The sequence below is a fragment of the Dunckerocampus dactyliophorus genome, chromosome 17 (genome assembly GCF_027744805.1).
Source record: "Dunckerocampus dactyliophorus isolate RoL2022-P2 chromosome 17, RoL_Ddac_1.1, whole genome shotgun sequence".
Taxonomy (NCBI): domain Eukaryota; kingdom Metazoa; phylum Chordata; class Actinopteri; order Syngnathiformes; family Syngnathidae; genus Dunckerocampus; species Dunckerocampus dactyliophorus.
In genome coordinates this window covers 191,020-211,289 of record NC_072835.1, presented here as the reverse complement: position 1 = coordinate 211,289, position 20,270 = coordinate 191,020, and the positions used below count along the sequence as shown (strand labels likewise).

The 20,270-nt window shown below is 41.4% G+C and overlaps 1 protein-coding gene across 1 annotated transcript; it reads left to right on the top strand.

Annotated features, from left to right (window-relative positions):
• Positions 1-13,438: 13,438 nt before the first annotated feature.
• LOC129170218 (uncharacterized) lies at positions 13,439-20,270 on the top strand. The gene is made up of 7 exons (XM_054757536.1): positions 13,439-13,932; positions 17,630-17,755; positions 17,941-18,138; positions 18,307-18,432; positions 18,618-18,815; positions 19,645-19,770; positions 19,962-20,270. The coding sequence occupies exons 1-7, from the start codon at positions 13,884-13,886 to the stop codon at positions 20,258-20,260; spliced, it is 1,122 nt and encodes a 373-aa protein (XP_054613511.1). The 5' UTR covers positions 13,439-13,883; the 3' UTR covers positions 20,261-20,270.

Genomic DNA, 20,270 nt, shown 5'->3' with positions numbered 1-20,270 from the left:
CAGTGTTGCCGGGTATGTCTCTTGCCTTGATCCACACTCGCTGTCCAACACTGAATGGTCCCGTGGGTTTCTGGTCTTCCCTTTTTGTTGGGTTCCGCCCATTTTCTGGCGTCACAAAGAGGCGTTGGTTCAACTCCTCTGAGGGGGAGGGTCTATCTTGTCTCCACCTCCCACTGAGTTGAGCCTCAATCTCCAATGTCTTGGTACTCCACTCTTTGCCATTGGCGTTCTTTCCTAACCAGTTCTTGATCAGGCCGATGGTTCTTTCGGCGACCCCGTTGGCTTGAGGAGTGTAAGGGGGTGAGTAGATTCGCTCTACTCCCCACTTTTGGCACCATCTGTCCACCAAAGCATTCTTGAACGGTGTCCCGTTGTCTGTCCTCAGTTCTTTCGGTATACCGAGCCACATACACCCGTCGTCCAGGGTGCGTAGCACACTGTTGGCGTTGGCACATCTCACTGCCTTTAGCCCTACTTGTCCCAACATAGTGTCCACAAGCACAATCAGGTACTTTTCTCCTTTCATACCCTTGACCCCTATGGGCCCAGCGATGTCCATACAGACTGAGCCCCATGGGATTGTGCTCTTGATGGTTAGGCCATCCGCTCGTTGCCCTCTGCGGCCTGCGTTGTATCTTCCGCACACCTCACAGTTTCTTAGGGCAGCACGTATGGCTCTATCCGTGATCCAAAGTTCCAGTCGCTCCAACTCCTTCCGTGTAGGTAGTGGGCCAACATGGCCAAGCGCTTCGTGTACGGCCTGCACCACTCTCCCCACAGACTCCTGTGGGACTATCCTCCCCTTAGGCATCGCATCCCACTTCTCACACCCTACCACTACAACTCTTCTTTCCTGCACGAAACGATCCACCTGATCGTTGCCTTGCCAATGGGTTGAAATAATGAAGGAGGGTGAGACTCAGACATTGAGGTCACCGCTGAAATGGACCAATGAGTCCAGAATTGCGTTTGAAACAATCAAACAGGAAATGCAAACAGCTCCGGCGTTGGCAACACCAGACTATGGCAAACCGTTCTTTTTGTACGTGTCAAATAGACATAACATGTACGCATCTGCAGTGTTGATGCAAGAAGCCTGTAGTGGTCGAAGGAAACAACCCCTTGCATACTTCAGCACGAAGCTGGACAATGTGGTCCAGGGTTGGCCACCATGTTATCAAGGGTTGGCTGCCGTTCATTATGCGTATGAGAAGGCATCAACAATCACAATGGGACATCCAGTGACAATATACACGCATCATAAAATCTCTGAGCTGATCCACCAAAATAAGTTTGTGATAACGCAGGCTCGATGTTTGCAGTACTTGCCACTGTTGACGTATCCAGATGTCACCATTAACAGGTGTCCAACGGTAAATCCTGCAGACACAATGCCATTCAGTTTTGAAGGTGAGCCTCATGAGTGTGTGCCAGAGGCAATGAAGTACACGAAGTTAAGACCAGATTTGGAGTCTACACCTTTGTTAAATGCAGAAGTGACATACTTTGTGGATGGATCGTGTTACAGAGATCACCTTGGCAGCCATGCAGGGTTTGCGGTTATCAAACAGGAAGGAAGTGATTTTGTGACAATAAAGGCTGAGAGTTGTGTACAACCATGCTCTGCACAATTAGCTGAGTTGAAGGCTTTGACTGAAGCGTGCAGAATGGCCAAAGGAAAGACAGCAAATGTGTATACGGATTCGGCGTATGCACATGGAGTGTGTCATTTGCTTGGGGCAGTGTGGAAGCAACGTGGTTATAAAAAAAGTGATGGTTCACCAATGCACCACCAAAAACAGATAGTTGATCTCATTTCGGCGATGATGCAACCGACAAGGCTTGCTGTTATCAAGTGTCAGGCACACAGGAAAGGAAATGAAGATGTTGTGCATGGAAACAATGCAGCAGATGAAGCAGCAAAATTGACTTCTAAAAGCCAGGTGACTGTTTTGGCTACATTGGTGTCAATAGAACCAGTCGCTACGCCAGATGACATTGTGTTGATGCAACAAAATGCAGGGCTAAGTGAGCACAGTTTGTGGCAGCAGAGAGGAGCTTCAAAAGATGAAAAAGGTCTGTGGAGATCACATGAAGGACTGCTTGTTGCGCCAGTCTCATTACTTACAGTGCTAATATCAGATGTGCACAGTCCAGATCACTGTGCAAAGGGGGAAGTTGTAAGGAAGATAAAACAGCAAGGATATTGGTCATCATATTTGCAGTCAATGATAGATGAAGTCTTGGGACAATGTGAAGTTTGTGCACAGAACAATGTCAGAAAAGGCATAACTACACCCATTGGACACATACCAGTTCCAGAAGGACCATTCAAACATCTTATGCTAGACTATGTAGACATGATTAAATCGGTGCATGGAAAGAGGTACATGTTAGTAGTTATTGACCGATTTAGTCGTTGGGTTGAAGCGATGCCGTCTAAAGATCAGAGTTCAGAAACTGTTGTTAAATTCCTGTTAAGAGAAGTAATTCCGCGGTTTGGAATACCATCAGAAATAAGTTCGGACAACGGTCCGGCGTTCGTGCAAAAAGTAGCAAAAGGAATCCTACAACAGTTGCGAATAAGACAAAGGTTGGGGTGTGTCTATCATCCTCAGTCCCAGGGAATGGTAGAGAGAGTAAATGGGACACTTAAAGCCAAACTCAATAAAATTTGTGCTAGCACAAAGTTAAATTGGGTGGATGCACTACCACTTGCACTAATGAGTTATCGCATGCAGACTAACAGAATGACACATCTAACACCGCATGAAATGCTTACGGGTCGACCCATGCCAGCACCACATTTAAGAGGGCCTTATAAAGGGCCTCCACTTGAGCAGTTGCAAAATGAACTGAAAGATTATATAAAACAGTTAACTGCCATACATAGAGCTATCTATGTGCAGGAGAAAAGCAGGGCACCTGAGTCCACGGAGGTGTCAGACGGCCTGGTGGTGCCAGGCGATCAGGTGTACATCAAGGTGTACAGGCGAAAGTGGCACGAGCCAAGACGAGAGGGACCCTATAAGGTGGTGCGAGCAACACCGACGGCTGTCCAAGTGGAAGGGAGCACGACGTGGTACCATTTAAACCACTGCACCAAGCTATACCAACCAAGGGGACCCTCCAGTTGAGACGAGCCATCCATGAGGACCACGCCAGCCGAGACGAGTCATTCCTGAGGGCTATAATCGAGGGAGCCAGATTGTGCGAGAGGACATCCATCCAGGAGGCAGGCTATGAGGAAGGGGTGAGATGAGCGCCCTCCTCCAACATGTGACGTGCCAAGTCACCACCTCGTTTCGGCAAAAGAAGCCCCTCATCACAAAGGGTCCCTCTAGATGACATCGTGCTGATCATCGGCGGGTGATCGAAGAAGGGACTGAAGATGGCCTACACCATTCTTACAGAGGCACAATAATCCTCTGGGCGGTGATGATGTGAGCAGAAACATTGCTCCCGACCTTGCCACACACCGAATCACTGCCCATAACACATTCCCCACTTCCCCGTGCCCATTCTTCAGGACAAGCATGCATCAAAATCCCCACGAACTTAATCTTTGAACTTCTTTCGGAAAATGAAGACGGTGAAATGACGGGTCTAAGAGACATTATTATTTGTTTTGGGGGTTTGGGACCCCCAAAAGGGGGGAATATATTGGAAAATGATTCTTGTCCTGTGAACTCCAGAGTACCTTTTGTTCTGTGAAAGTCAGTTGAACTCAGGCCTACGTGACTGAGGGGGAGGTCATCGTGACCGAAGTTATACAAGATATGTTCCAGATGTTATGTGATTTCAAAATGTCCTGCCAACAGGTCCAAGGAAGGACGAGGTTTTGGTAATCCACGTCATTGTTATTGTTCACTGGGTCTATTTAAGGGTGAACGGAATAAACGGGGTGTCCCTTTTCCCTCAACTGCATACAAGTTGTGTTGTGCCTCTTATTATTCCACAACAAGCTCTGCTTTTAATACAGTCTGCCCCCACAAACTCACAGATAAGCTCCTCACACTTGGCCTGTCTCCCTCCCTCTGTAACTGGGTGTTTAACTTTCTCACAGGCAGACCCCAGTCAGTCAGAGTCCACAACCGCACATCCAGCTCAAGAATTGTGAGCACTGGGACCCCACAGGGGTGTGTGCTGAGTCCACTCCTCTACACGCTCTTCACCTATGATTGCGTGGCCTCCCAGAACAACACCAGCATCATTAAATTTGCGGATGACACTACAGTCATCGGACTGATCACTGGTGGTGTTGAAACATAATACAGAAGAGAGGTGGCGGACCTCATATCTTGGTGTCATGATAACAATCTCCTTGTCAATACAGATAAGACTAAAGAGATGATCATCGACCCAAGAACAAGGGAAAAGGAGCCACATAGACCCCTGGTTATTGATGAGACTGAGGTGGAGAGGGTGAAAACCTTCAAGTTCCTTGGCACACACATCAGCGAGGACCTCACCTGGTCTCACAACACCCAACAAATTCTGAAGAAGTCCCAAAGGAGACTGTACTTTCTGAGAAGACTGAGGAAATTTGGCATGTCCACCACAATCCTGAGTTGCTTCTACAGATGCACTATGGAAAGTGTCCTTACCGCCTCCATCACTGTTTGGTACGGTAACTGTACAACACGTGATAGGAAGGCACTCCAGCGGGTGATCAAGACCTCACAGAACATTGTTGGGGCAACCCTCCCCTCACTGCAAGACATTTATAAAACCAGAGTCCTATGAAGAACACACAACCTCATCAAGGACAGCACACATCCACAACACTCATTATTCACACTCCTACCGTCAGGCAGACGCTACAGGAGTTTGAAGTCCAGGACCACAAGGCTGGCAAACAGCTTTTACCCACAGGCCATCAGGCTTCTCAACGAAGCACTCACACACGCCGCACGCAACACAAGCACACACTCATAGAACTTTATTTATTTATTACTTATTTATTTGTATATTTATTTGTATGAATGTCTCTTCTTTTTGTTGCTGCTTAATTTATTGGTATATACTGTAAGTTTATGTTTATGTTCTTATTCTTTCTTGTGTTTTCTTTCTTTTCTTGGGAGAATGAACAGAATAAGATTTTCATTGCATGGTATTACTGCTGTTTTACCATGCACATGACAATAAAACTCTCTTGAATCTTATGTTGATAAATAGATAATATCTCAGTACGTGACGTCTCATCGGCTCTGTGGTAAAACTCGGCGAGTGGAGGAAGTGACGTACATTTTGTACACGTGCAGAACCAGTTGTGTTTCCATAGTGACAGGGTGCTAAACGGGTGAGGTGTGCGAGCACTGATCTGTACGAAAAAAAATCTGGATCACACCTCGCTCGCGCCCGTGCAAGCCGCTGACGCCACAGCGCACGCATGAGAGGCCATCTTAGCACTCACACCTCGTACGTAGCAGACTACATTGGCACACATGATCTGTACTAATATACAGTCAAACCTGTCTTAGCGGCCACCTTTATAGAACGGCCACCTGCCTATAGCAGCCACTGAAAAATCCCCCCCAGCAAATGTACATGTTATAGACCCTGTGTATAGCAGTCACCTGTCCAACGCGGCCAGCGGCCACCCATTTTGTCTCCCTTGGTCAATATCTGACCGCATATAGCGGCCAAATTACCCACTCAAGTAGAAGCTTCATGCACAAAAAAGTTTAGTTTTTCAATCAATGAAGACGTCGTGTGTAGACTTTAATTACTGAGTCCTAGCTCAGTCACAATCATTCACAAGATTAGAGTCCTTATGACTAAGCTCAAGCACACCTGTTGTGCGAGGTTAGTGTGAAGACTAACCTTGCATTTAGTGTGAGTGGCTAACAAACTAGCAACACACTTAACAACTCACAAGTTCTCACATAAGTCCGACAATTGTTTCTTGTGAGTAGCAATATGGCAGCCGTGTGGCTTCACAAGTCATTGACCAATGGTCTATCCAGATATATATTACAGATCAGTGTGTGCGTGCAGCTCTTTGTTCTTTCACTTAACACACGCCTGCGTGGAACCGCTGATTTAGTTTCCACTCCGATACGGAGTCAAATTCAGGCTGGTATCGGTGATACTTTGTGTAAATTCACCTAACGTGTGGTAAATTTAAAGAAGTTGTGTATTTCATATCGTAGCATAGAAAATACAAGACACTGAAATCACTTATTCATGAAATGAATTATGAATATGAATACAAGAATGTAATGTATTTATTGTAAAGCCTGAAGTATAATGAGGGAGCAGGGTGATCTAGCCAAGCTAATATAGAACACAAAACAGGACAAAATCATATAAAATATGTAAAAGAGTCTTTTGAAATGAACTCCATTAAGAATGAAAACTTTACTGACAATTCACACATGGCTCCGTTTACGATTGCTCATTGTTTCAACAGACAAACGTTTCATAGAACACATTGATCATACAACACATGTATGTATTGTATACAGTGACCTCTGGCTAACATATGCTAGCAATAGTGCTTTCATAGAACACATTGATCATACAACACATGTATATATTGTGTACAGTGACCTCTGAATTGGCCGCCGTATTCTCAGTATAAAGTATGATGTGTTTGCTGCTTCCATGTTGGCATGACATCCATGTCATTTATGTTTTACTAGCTGACTGGTTGGAAGTCTGTTGTGGGGGGCACTCTGTGCACGGTGAATCTGGTGTACAGGGTGCAAAGCCGGTGTTGCTGCTGAGTGCTGAGGAGAGGTGAGGCCCCACTTGAGTCTCTGGATGGTGACTGAGGAAGTCCTTGAACGTGGCAGGCCCACCTTGTTGGCTTTTGTTGGGGATGATGGCATTGGATGCCTGGCGTAGGAGGGTCAGGGTGGTGTGAAGGACTGTGGCTATGGCATCCTCTGTTGACCTGCTAGTCCTGGATGGGAAGTGCTAGTGTGGGAGAGTCTATGGATGATGTGTCTCAGCAGTGTGCTCGTGCGCGGACATGTTGAGCACACGGCTCGCATCATGCCAACATGCGACTGGCGTTGGCCGGTGGATGTGATGAGGTCACCTCTGCTGTCCTCCTTCATGTCCTCAGGGTGGAATACACTCCAGTCTGGGATGTTGACAGTCCTGCAGCTGTGAGGAGGCTCCATCCGCTTTTGAGGTGGGGGGGTGTCCTTTTCCAAAGGGGATGGAGCAAGGTAATGTAAACAGGACTATGTGTTCTGACTGGCCCAGGTGGGGTGCTGGGATTCCTTTTTAAAGTTTTCTGCTACGTTACTCATTTCACACGCTGATGTTGTTTGGGGAACACTAATTTGAAGGCTACATGGCTGAAACCCCAGCTAGTTGCAAGGATGCTGCTTTTTACCACGTGGACACTTTGGAATAAGTTCTGTAGTTCTAGAAACGTGCACCTCCACTTCATCTCTCCAAATTGTTCAGCTTTCTTCTTAACTTTAGCCCCAAAACTTTTAATTTTCCTTGTAATTTTCCTCCATACACTCAAAAAGTGTATGGAGGAAACAGGGAGACCATAGACACAAAGTCTTGATCTCGTTAAATTATATATTAATATAACTGCTTCAAATGGATTAACACCATTTGAAATTTTATTTGGAAGACCATATAGATTACCATACTTCAAAAGTCAATGGGAAGCTGATGATGACGCTAATCTCGCTGACTATACGCTTGTTGGAAAGGCAAAATAATATATGTCAACCTGCTGAGAATTCTTCTGTCTCCCAGCAGGAAATTCAGTTAGTTCAACCAGGAGATTGGGTCCTCATCAAAAGCATCAAAAAGAAGCACTGGCATTTACCCAAGTGGGACGGTCCCTACTAAGTATCATTGACAACACAAACAGCTCTAAAAGTAACTGAAAGATCAACATGGATTAATATGAAACATTGTAAAAAGGTCCTTTCAACAGAGAAACCCCGACGGGAAATGTGAGCAAAGGTCTGACAATAAGGTGGGTGCAGACATTTAGAGTCTGAAAATACCTGACGGTCAGTGAAGAAAGTACAAGACACCAATCCTAGTAGAGGCGGAACTCCTAAGGTTCTCTGTGAAATGACGGTAATAAGAGCAAAGTATTTTGTAAGTGATAGATAACTATTATGTTCATAATGGACATAGGGCTGCTTGTATGGGATCAGACTAATAACCTCAAAAATGCAGACACAGTTGCCACTAATGTAACCCCACTAACAGATAGGCCAAAGTGAAGCACATCAAAGACAGTACATGCACCATGGATTGTTAGTTGGGCGTATAGAAATTTTATCCATATGACTATTGGTCCGAACACAACCACAGTGGTTAGGAGACAAGGATCCTATATACATTGATGCCATTGATGTTCTCCGTGGGGTGCCTGATGAATAGAAATTAGTAAATTAGATTGCGGCTGGATGGGAATCCATATTTCCATGGATTACCGTCAATAAAAACGTAGACAGGATTAACTACATCCACTACAATGTTCACAATTTGGGAAATTGGACACAAGTTGGATTTGAAGCGGTCAAAGAACAACTTAAAGCCACGTCCCTGATGGCTTACCAAAATGGGATTGCGGTGGACATGTTGTTAACAAAGGAAGGAGGTGTGTGTGCAATGTTTGGAGAACAATGCTGTACCTTCTTTCCCAACAACACTGCTGCTGATGGCAGCCTGACTCAGGCCATTGAAGGCCTCCGCACCCTGAATGGTAAGATGAAGGAACACTCTGGAGTGGAAACCTCATGGTGGGACAGTTGGCTTGATATGTTTGGCAAGTACAAATCCTTGGTGTCATCTCTATTGATGTCAAGTGCTGTTTTTGCAGCAATCGTAACCTTGTGTGGATGTTGTGTTATTCCCTGTGTGGGGGGTCTATTTAACAAAATGATAAATGCCGCTATTTCACCCATGGAAACTAAAATGGCACAAATGTATTTGTTGTTGGATCTGGAAGGGAACGAGAGAGAGATGGAGACAGCTATAGACATGGAGGATGATCTCCATTTGCCTGATCTGTTTCCAGACCAGGTGACTATGAGTAAAAGTCACATTTGACTCTTAGTGTAAATGTGTTTGTCCATCCATTTTCTATACCGCTTCATCCTCATTAGGGTCGCGGGGGTATGCTGGAGCCTATCCCAGCTGACTTCGGGCGACAGGCGGGGTACACCCTGGACTGGTCGCCAGCCAATCACAGGGCACATATAGACAAACAACCATTCACACTCACATTCATACCTATGGACAATTTAGAGTCTCCAATTAACCTAACATGCATGTTTTTGGAATGTGGGAGGAAACCGGAGTGCCCGGAGAAAACCCACGCGCACACGGGGAGAACATGCAAACTCCACACAGAAATGCCCAAGGGAGAATCGAACCCAGGTCTTCCCGATCTCCAGGCTGTTCCTGTATTGGCCAACGTGCTAACCACTAGACCACCGTGCGGCCCAAAAATGTGTTTGTGTTCATATAAAAAACAAATAATAATAATAATTCTTGACTGAAAATCCAAAAGGAAGTGGTTATAGAATGATATGAGAATTTGAGCAAATACATGATAAACAGGAGGGAAATGTTGGAGAAATGTATATAAATGTTATCATATATTTGTCTTAAAGAATGTATCTTCCTCTGTTTGAACCACTATAACCTCTGTATGTGTGTGTGTCTGAGCAGTACAGTTTATGGGGCTACAGAGAAGATGAAGGAACTCCTCTTGACCGCATGAGCGCTCAGCTGATTTTGTTCCTCCCTTAGTCATGATTACTTGTTATCTTTTCTATGCACTCATCCACAGAGACTCTTTGTAGATCAAGAAGAACAAACAGGAACTGCTAAACAACAGATGCTTGGAATGTTCTGGTGTAACTGCTGCATGTTTACAGATTCACACTCTTGATTGTTTGTTTATGTGAACACACACACACCCCCACACACCCCCACATACACAGTTAGATACAGATTGTATTGTCACGTTGCAGCTGTTGTGCTCCCCCTCCCCTTAGAGCTGCAACGTGCTCTGTGTAACTAGGGAATCCCCAACAGAATAAAAGGGAGGAGAACGCAGAGTTTACTCAGAACGGATCGAGGTTGTAAACTGAGTACATTTCTGTCTGTTCTCCTTGGCAGTAAAAGCAATCTCGTTGTCTTCTTTCTTCTTTCTTATTGTGTTTAGAATGTTTTAGGTTGCTTGAACCTGACAGGCCCCCAGAAAGGCTGGATGGTTGCCTGGAGGGTGTGTTCCAAGCAATACTTGTCAGCCTTCCTGGTAACTTATTGGCTCAACGTGAACATGAAAATGTCCAACATTACAGGATTTTAAAAGCATGGCTTTTCATCAACTTTTATTTGAAACTTCTTCAAAGATCCTGAGGGTCATGGAACAAAAAAGTGGAGACCTCCTGCAGCGACGTACGACAGTTGTGCAAGAAGATACGCCGCCGCATGCCGGGCCGAGTCCGAGTCCTGACCTGAATCCTTTTCAAATGCGGTGGCATGACCTTAAAAAGGCGCTTCATGCTGGAAAACCTTCAAACTCTTCAGATACTTCTTCATCCAATGTATGTATTTGTTTAGATGACACTTTGTGGCCCACTCAGGCCCTAATTCATGCAACGTGTGCACACTGACCTCAAGTGCTCAATCATTCCAGAGTTTTCCTCATGGAGCAGTGAGGCACACACATGGGATGATGAAGAGCATCCCGCTTTTTTTACGCAATACTTCCTAATAGGCTTCTCTCTTGGAGACAAAGCGTCTGTAAGTCATGTGCAACAAGAATGAGTGAGTTTCTAGGTGCAGCCAAAGCGTCAGGGGGGTGATTCAGTCACTGCAAGCCAGCAGGAGGTGCTGGAGGCTGGATTGTCATGTATGTGGGGTAGGTTCTTACCCCCTGCAAGGTGAATGTGGGTTCCCTCATTTGTATCCCTTTACAAAAAAACGATGTCGTTATTTAGAAATGATGGCATCTATTCCACGGGACAAAACATCCATACAGTAATCCCTGTTGGCATTGGCATTGGGAAGACTGGATCACTTGGACTTTTTGGAATAGTTGAAGGTTCCCCTAGAAATGGCACTATGCTGTATATTCATCTCCACAAGCGTTGGTACATACTGTAGTCCATGAACACACGGCGCTTACACCAGTCATGGAGAGATGACACTTACATATACACGTTACTTTGTGTACAATATAATAATAACACAATCATATCATCATGTTGTATTTCTTTTATTGATGCAATATATGCTGTATCATGTGGGATGTTTGTGTCATGAGATCCAATGTCAAACTGCACTGGCACCACATCATTAGGTACACCTGCACAATATGTGCTTCTTAAACAACAAGTGGCTGATTGCAAAGAAAAAATGATCATATTTTTGGATCGGGATGTTTCGCCAGTCACAAGACCCCCCATCTACTGAACTGGACTTTACAGTCACTGATCTCCTTCAGATGACAGCGTCTACACAAGATGTAGTCTAGCTGTGTGCTCCTACCTCCACTCTTATAGGTCACCCTATGTTCCTGCCTCTTCTGGAAGAAAGTATTAACTATAGCCATTTCCATCCTTTTTGCAAAGTCAACCACCATCTGTCCTTCTGCATTCCTCTCCTGGATACCAAACCTGCCCATGGCTTCCTCATCACCTCTGTTTCCTGCACCAACATGTCCATTGAAGTCTGCACCAATGACAACTCTCTCTCTTCTAGGTATGCTCTGCATCACTTCATCCAAGTCCAACCAGAATTTCTCCTCCTCCTCCAGCTCACATCCTACCTGTGGAGCATACCCACTAACAACATCGACCATCACACCTTCCATTTCTAGCTTCAGACTCATCACTCAATCTGACACTTTTACTTCCAGGACATTCCTAACAAACTCCTCCTTCAAGATAACTCCTACTCCCTTTCTCTTCCTATCTACACCATGATAGAACAACTTGAACCCTGCTCCTAAACTTCTAGCCTTGCTACCTTTCCACCTGGTCTCCTGGACTTGATTCGCATGTTTGATTTGGCAAAAGTTTTACGTCGGATGCCCTTCCTGACACAACCCTCTGTATTTATCCGGGCTTTGGACCGCCACAATAAGACACTGGCTTGTGTCCTCTTGGGGCTACATTACATACTCATGACCTTCACACTGCTAGCTTATTGAGCTACTTGTGACCTTTGACACTGCTAGCTTATTGAGCTACTCATGACCTTTACACTGCTAGCTTATTGAGCTACTGGTGACCTTTACACTGCTAGTTTATTGAGCTACTGTTGATCTTTGCCACTGCTAGCTTATTGAGCTACGTGTTTCCTGGTGTTGACTTGTATCTTCTCGTGTGGATGTTTGATGTGATCGTGAGGACTTCTGATCCTGCAAACATTCATGGTTCAAATGTCTCCCGTTTGAATGGAATCTCCAACTAAATGGAATATTTCATCTTTTTATGACTCATTTCTTCTTTCAGGACATTCTTCTCAGCCACGTCGGCCTTTTTGGATGTTTTGGAAGAGATCCCTTTCAAAGTGGATTATTTTGGTTCTGATGCGGCCCAGCCCGTCATGTGCCGTCTGATTGGTTAGAGGCCAATCAGCACTGAAACACACACACACACACGCTGGAGAGGAGACCGTTTCATCCCAGTTTCGTTGGTTTCATCCCATTTCACAATGTCAGCATTCATGTGCTCACACGACAAGCAACGAATTCATGTCCTGGTGACATCCAACGGTAAAAAGGAGGTGGTGATGTGTTTATGGAACACGGTCAGCACGTTTCCAATGTCTTCCATGAGCACCATTTGGAAAGGGAAGTGGAAATGATTGTTGTGAACGTGCAGGTTTCCTTCCATTGTCAATGATTGCAGTCCAGCTGTGGATGGATGGATGAGTTCATGTGCTGACATGTGGATGATTGATCTCATGGCATTTGTCTTCCACATTCACGTCAACAAGCAATGACTTGGCTTCTCGACCACATGGACGCTAACGTCTTTGATGAAGCAAGTCATGTTTGTAGTTGCATCGCATAGAATGAAACATTAGAATTGGACAGGAAGAACAATCCAGCTAGCAAACATCCAACTTTGGAACAAACCTTTCTTATTCCTTCTTTGCGTTTGCTCTGAAAACACGGATGGAAAATAGGAGCGCTTCTTTTTCACTTTGGGCTTTCATGTCAAACACCGATAAACGAGTCACACGCCGAGTCGTCCGTGACCCCTTTTGTCTCTTTTCCTACCGTGCTGGAAATTGGAAAAACAATTTGTTCTGTTTTTGTTGTTTAGTTTGAGTCTCTGGAAATAAATGTTGAAAAAACAAGTCATTCATGTCGGCTTTATTTTGAAAAGGAATGAACGGATGATACACGGATTCATCCCTTTTGTCCATTTTTCCAATTGTGTCCAAAATAGAACACTGGAAAAATGATTTGTTGTCCGTTTCTTTGTTTTGCTCTGAAAAGAAGTCTTGAAAAAACAGGCCTTATTTTGTTTTTCTTTGTTTGCTTTTAATGTGAAAAGCCAATAAAGGAATGACGGGTGGATTCGTCCTTGATCCGTTTTGTCCGTTTTATAACCGTGCTTGTCCAGCGTTTCTTTGTCTTTGTGAGAAAAGCAAAGGAGTTTTTATTTGTGTGCTGGTGGCCAAGAAGCCTTCAAAGAGCATCTCAGCACTCAAAGCACTCGGCTGCCTTGTGATGGCATCACGTGGCGTTGCTGGAAATGATGCGGGACGATGAAGCCTATAAAAGGGACATCACCGTCAGACACTCACTCTACTTCCGCCTGGAAGAGACCGACATCTCCGTTCTTCACGACCGATCATCCAACCGTCCTTCCTTCTTCCAGCCCGTTTGGTTCTGAGACGACTCTTCAGCGGACAAGATGAGAATGATCCTTCTGCTGGTGCAGCTGGCCACCTGCTGTGCCATCGGTAAGACCAAGACGTCCTTTCAATGTCAGTAAGACTCGTCCAAAAGAATCCATCAGATCATAGTCACCTTGGATGAGTGCTAATGCTCGATTGCAGTGATCCACAACCCTCGGTACCGGGCCGTGGGCACTTGGTACCCGACAAACCATTTCCATGATTTACTGTGAAAAGTGGTTCTGGCACCTGACGCTTGTCCATTGTGGGTGTGCTAACTTTATCTCTACTGCTGCTGTCTTCTTTGCTTTGGTTGATTTGAACATGAAGGTTGCGATGGAAAACATCTCATCAATCATCCTTTCACACTCGTTCATTGTCATTCATACGTTTGTTGTTGAAAAGCTTCTCCATCATTGGAGAGAATTGTGGTAACAAGGAAACTGGCCGATAATTTGTAAATTGGTGTTTGTCTCCTTTTTTAAAGATTGCAACCACCTTGGCTGTTCTCATTTTGCTTGGAAATATTCCAGTCTGAAATGATAAGTTACTAATCTATGTTAACGGGTCTACGATCTCATTGATGACCCTTTTCATTGTTTCCATTTCCATTCCATGACAATCAGTTGATGTTTTAGCCTTAAAATGGTTAACAATGTCAGTGATCTCCTTTTTGGTTACAGCAGTGAGAAACATAGAATTAAGATTCCTGTCAATGATATCATTCATCAATTGGGTCTTGTTTTGGAATTTCTTCTTCCAGTTTTGGTCCAGTATTTACAAAATAATGGTTGTAATGTTCCTTGTAAATATGAAGACTGGCAGATGATGACTGAGGCCACTGATGGTGTTGTTATCCAAGTCATTGGTGAATATATTATGGATGGGGGGGGCACAGTGCTCTGGTATTCTACTTGGTCTGATGATTTTAGGATATAAACTCAAACTATACATTGTATCTGTGAAGTCGTCTATTTCCTTGCACTTGGTCAAGATTGAAGAGTTTTATTGTCATATGCATAGTAAAACAGCAGTTATACCACGCAATGAAAATCTTATTCTGTTCATTCTCCCAAGAAAAGAAAGAAAACACAAGAAAGAATAAGAACATAAGAAACATAAATACCAATAAATTAAGCAACAACAACAGAAGAGACATTAATACAAATAAATAAATAATAAAGTGCTATGAGTGTGTGTGTGTTGCGTGCGGCGTGTGTGAGGGCTTCGTTGAGAAGCCTGATGGCCTGTGTGGGTTCAAAAGGTCAATATTGAAGTCTCCACATATGAAAATAGTTTTTTGACCTCCTGTATGTCTGTAAACGTTGTCTTAATCCAATCCTCAAACATTCCAATCTTTGACTTTGGAGTTCTATACACACAACTAATTAACACATTTTTGCTTTTTTCTTTACAGATTTCGATTGTTATGCATTCTAAAATGTTATCAATGACAAATGACATATTCTTTACCATTTTGTAGTTCAGATGTTTCTCCACGTATACGGCCACACCTCCTCCATTTGCATTGTTCCTGTTTGCACTCATCATTTCATATCCTTCCAGCTCCAAGTCCATTCCTTTGTTGGCATTAATCCAAGTTTATGAGATTGCTTTTACTTTGAAAGGTTCTTTGAATTGATTCAAATATTGTTTGATGTTAGTGAAGTTTGCGTTCAAGCTTCTGCTGTTTATGTGGATGATGGATAACTTGTCGTCGTTGATAAAACTGTTGTTGTATTGCCCCTCCGTATAATAACATATTATTATTATTAACTATATAACAACATAAAATGCTATATTATTATTATTATTAACTATATAACAACATAAACATGCTATATTATTATGATTATTAACTATATAACAACATAAACTATATAACAACATAAACATGTTATATTATTATTATTAACTATATAACAACATAAACATGCTATATTATTATTATTATTAACTATATAACAACATAAACATGTTATATTATTATTATTATTAACTATATAACAACATAAACATGTTTTATTATTATTATTAACTATATAACAACATAAACATGTTATATTATTAACTATATAACAACATAAACATGTTATATTATTATTATTATTAACTAAATAACAACATAAACATGTTATGTTATTATTATTAACTATATAACAACATAAACATGGTATATTATTATTATTATTAACTATATAACAACATAAACATGTTATATTATTATTATTATTAACTATATAACAACATAAACATGTTATATTATTATTATTATGAACTATATAACAACATAAACATGTTATATTATTATTATTATTAACTATATAACAACATAAACATGTTATATTATTATTATTATTAACTATATAACAACATAAACATGTTATGTTATTATTATTAACTATATAACAACATAAACATGGTATATTATTATTATTATTAACTATATAACAACATAAACATGTTATATTATTATTATTATTAACTATATAACAACATAAACATGTTATATTATTATTATTATTAACTATATAACAACATAAACATGTTTTATTATTATTATTAACTATATAACAACATAAACATGTTATATTATTAACTATATAACAACATAAACATGTTATATTATTATTATTATTAACTATATAACAACATAAACATGTTATGTTATTATTATTAACTATATAACAACATAAACATGTTATATTATTATTATTATTAACTATATAACAACATAAACATGTTATATTATTATTATTAACTATATAACAACATAAACATGTTCTATTATTATTATTAACTATATAACAACATAAACATGTTATATTATTATTATTATTAACTATATTACAACATAAACATGTTATATTATTATTATTATTAACTATATAACAATATAAACATGCTATATTATTATTATTATTAACTATATAACAACATAAACATGTTCTATTATTATTATTATTAACTATATAACAACATAAACATGTTATATTATTATTATTATTAACTATATAACAACATAAACATGCTATATTATTATTATTATTAACTATATCACAACATAAACATGTTTTATTATTATTATTAACTCTATAACAACATAAACATGTTATGTTATTATTATTAACTATATAACAACATAAACATGTTATATTATTATTATTAACTATATAACAACATAAACATGGTATATTATTATTATTATTAACTATATAACAACATAAACATGTTATATTATTATTATTATTAACTATATAACAACATAAACATGTTATATTATGATTATTATTAACTATATAACAACATAAACATGCTATATTATTATTATTATTATTAACTATATAACAACATAAACATGCTTTATTATTATTATTAACTATATAACAACATAAACATGCTATATTATTATTATTATTAACTATATAACAACATAAACATGTTCTATTATTATTATTATTAACTATATAACAACATAAACATGTTATTATTATTATTATTATTATTATTATTATTATTATTATTATTATTATTATTATTATTAACTATATAACAACATAAACATGTTATATTATTATTATTATTAACTATATAACAACATAAACATGTTCTATTATTATTATTAACTATATAACAAAATAAACATGTTCTATTATTATTATTATTATTAACTATATAACAACATAAACATGTTATATTATTATTATTATTAACTATATAACAACATAAACATGTTCTATTATGTGTTCATCCTGCCTTTTAGGCTCAGCTATCAACTGCTATCAATGTAACCTTGGAGTGTCCTACTTCACCAGCTGGGACTGGAGTACTCAATGTACCCTCACCCCATGTGCAGCAGGAGATCAGTGCTTCATCACCAAAGATACGAGTAAGCAAGCTGAAAGGTGTTGCAGGTGTCAGCCATGATCTACATAGAATACAACACCTAGAGCATATACACTACATATCATACATACATCATAGACGTACAGCACATAGACATGATCACATCACCTTCCTCATTCATGTCTTTGTGAACACCACTCACCCCGTGTCCTTGTATGACCTCTACAGGTACAGGCACCTACCAGGTGGGCTGCAAGGCTGGTTGGAAAGATAATGCTAACACTAAGTGCTGTGACACTGATGGATGCAACAACTGGCTGGACGTGGCTGCTGCACCAGCATGGAAGAAGCTGGAGGCCATCAAGGCAGCTTGCAGCAACAACAACGATCTCAAAGCCTGCCTGAAAGCCATCTCCTCCACCAAGAGTAAGACCAGTGGTGTGGGGGGGCCGTTTGCAAGGTTTCACTTCCACAGTTCAACTTCTAACTGCTGACTAGAACATGACTTGGACCTGTTATGTCCTGGCTTGTTTACACCACTCACCTCATGTGTTCATCCTCACCTCATGTGTTCATCCTGCCTTTTATTCTCAGCTCCCAGCTGCTATCAATGTGACCTTGGAGAGAACTACTTCACCAACTGGGACTGGAGTACTAAATGTACCCCCACCCTCACCAAATGTCCAGCAGGACAGCAGTGCTCCATCACCAAAGATACGAGTAAGCAAGCTGAAAGGTGTTGCAGGTGTCAGCCATGATCTACATAGAATACAACACCTAGAGCATATACACTACATATCATACATACATCATAGACGTACAACACATAGACATGATCACATCACCTTCCTCATTCATGTCTTTGTGAACACCACTCACCCTGTGTCCTTGTATGACCTCTACAGGTAGTTCAGGCCAGGTCTCCTATAAGATGGAATGCAAGCCTGCTTGTAAAGATGGTACTAACACTAAGTGCTGTGACTCTGATGGATGCAACAACTGGCTGGACGTGGCTGATCCAACCCAACAGGCTGCTGTCAGCACAGCTTGCAACGACACCAGCATTAATCTCCAAGAGTGCCTGGATGCCATCAAGACCAAGAGTAAGAGCAGACCAGTGGTGGGGGGGCTGCGTGGTGGGTCTTTGACGGCCATTGTTTTAGGGAAAAGGCCTAAGAAGGCAAGCAAACAATAAGAATGCAATGTAAGCATCAGTGATGAAGATGAAGATGAAGACAGTCTGATGACACCTTCATCTTAGCAGCTTCAAGGTCAAATGTTGACCTTTTAAAGCTGACATGGAGTTGTACTTTTAGGGAAAAGTGCTAAGTTTCCAAGAATAAAGTAACTAATAAAGAATAAAGTAACTATTGAAAGTAATTAATAAAGAAAGAATAAAGTAACTATTGAAAGTAACTAATAAAGAATAAAGTAACTATTGAAAGTAACAAAGAATAAAGAATAAAGTAACTATTGAAAGTAACTATTGTAACTAATAAGGAATAAACTATTGAAAGTAACTATTGAAAGTAACTAATAAAGAATAAAGTAACTATTGAAAGTAACAAGTGATCGAGGGAAAGGCTTCTTGAGACGTCATCTGTACTTCTGTGAAGAAGGTGTCGGACGTTTCGCTCCTCATCCGAAGAGCTTCGTCAACGAACCAACATTCAATGTTGCCAACGTCAAAGCAGCTGTCATGTGACGAGAATAAAGTTGTCATGTGATGATGACATCATTTCATTCAGGCAATAGAAAGGTAGTAAAAGTGGTCCTATTGTAGCATGCTAGGCTAACAGCTCCTCAATGCAGACTGCTGCTGCTTTCTATGTGCTGACTAGAACATGACTTGGACCTGTTATGGCATGGCTTGTTGACACCACCCATGTGTTCATGCTCACCTCATGTGTTCATCCTGCCTTTTATTCTCAGCTCCCAGATGCTATTCATGCTCTGGTCCCCTTGGAGCGAACTACTTCACCAGCTGGGACTGGAGTGCTCAATGTACCCTCACCCCATGTGCAGCAGGAGATCAGTGCTTCATCACCAAAGATCAGAGTAAGCAAGCTGAAAGGTGTTGCAGGTGTCAGCCATGATCTACATAGAATACAACACCTAGAGCATATACACTACATATCATACATACATCATAGACGTACAGCACATAGACATGATCACATCACCTTCCTCATTCATGTCTTTGTGAACACGACCACCACTCACCCCGTGTCCTTGTATGACCTCTACAGGTGCAGGCACCTACCAGGTGGGCTGCAAGGCCAAGGCTGCCTGTGACAGTGATGATGCTAACACTAAGTGCTGTAACACTGATGGATGCAACAAGTGGCTGGACGTGGGCGAGGATGCTGATGCATGGAAGAAGGTGGAGGCCATCAAGGCAGCTTGCAGCCCCTCCAGCAACGACCCCAAAGACTGCCTGAAAGCCATCGACCCAAACCTCATCAGTGGTGGGGGGGGGCTGGCTGGTGCTTTGGGCCTGCCTTTGGTCTTGGCCATCAGCGTGATTGTGTTGGTGGTACTGGGCTAACCCCCCATGC

Excerpts from the sequence above, each read along its gene's own strand:
- LOC129170218 (XM_054757536.1), top strand. The coding sequence starts at position 13,884 with ATGAGAATGATCCTTCTGCTGGTGCAGCTGGCCACCTGCTGTGCCATC. Across the intron at positions 13,933-17,629 it reads GGCCACCTGCTGTGCCATCG|GCTCAGCTATCAACTGCTAT; the intron begins GTAAGACCAAGA and ends CCTGCCTTTTAG. Across the intron at positions 17,756-17,940 it reads CTTCATCACCAAAGATACGA|GTACAGGCACCTACCAGGTG; the intron begins GTAAGCAAGCTG and ends TGACCTCTACAG.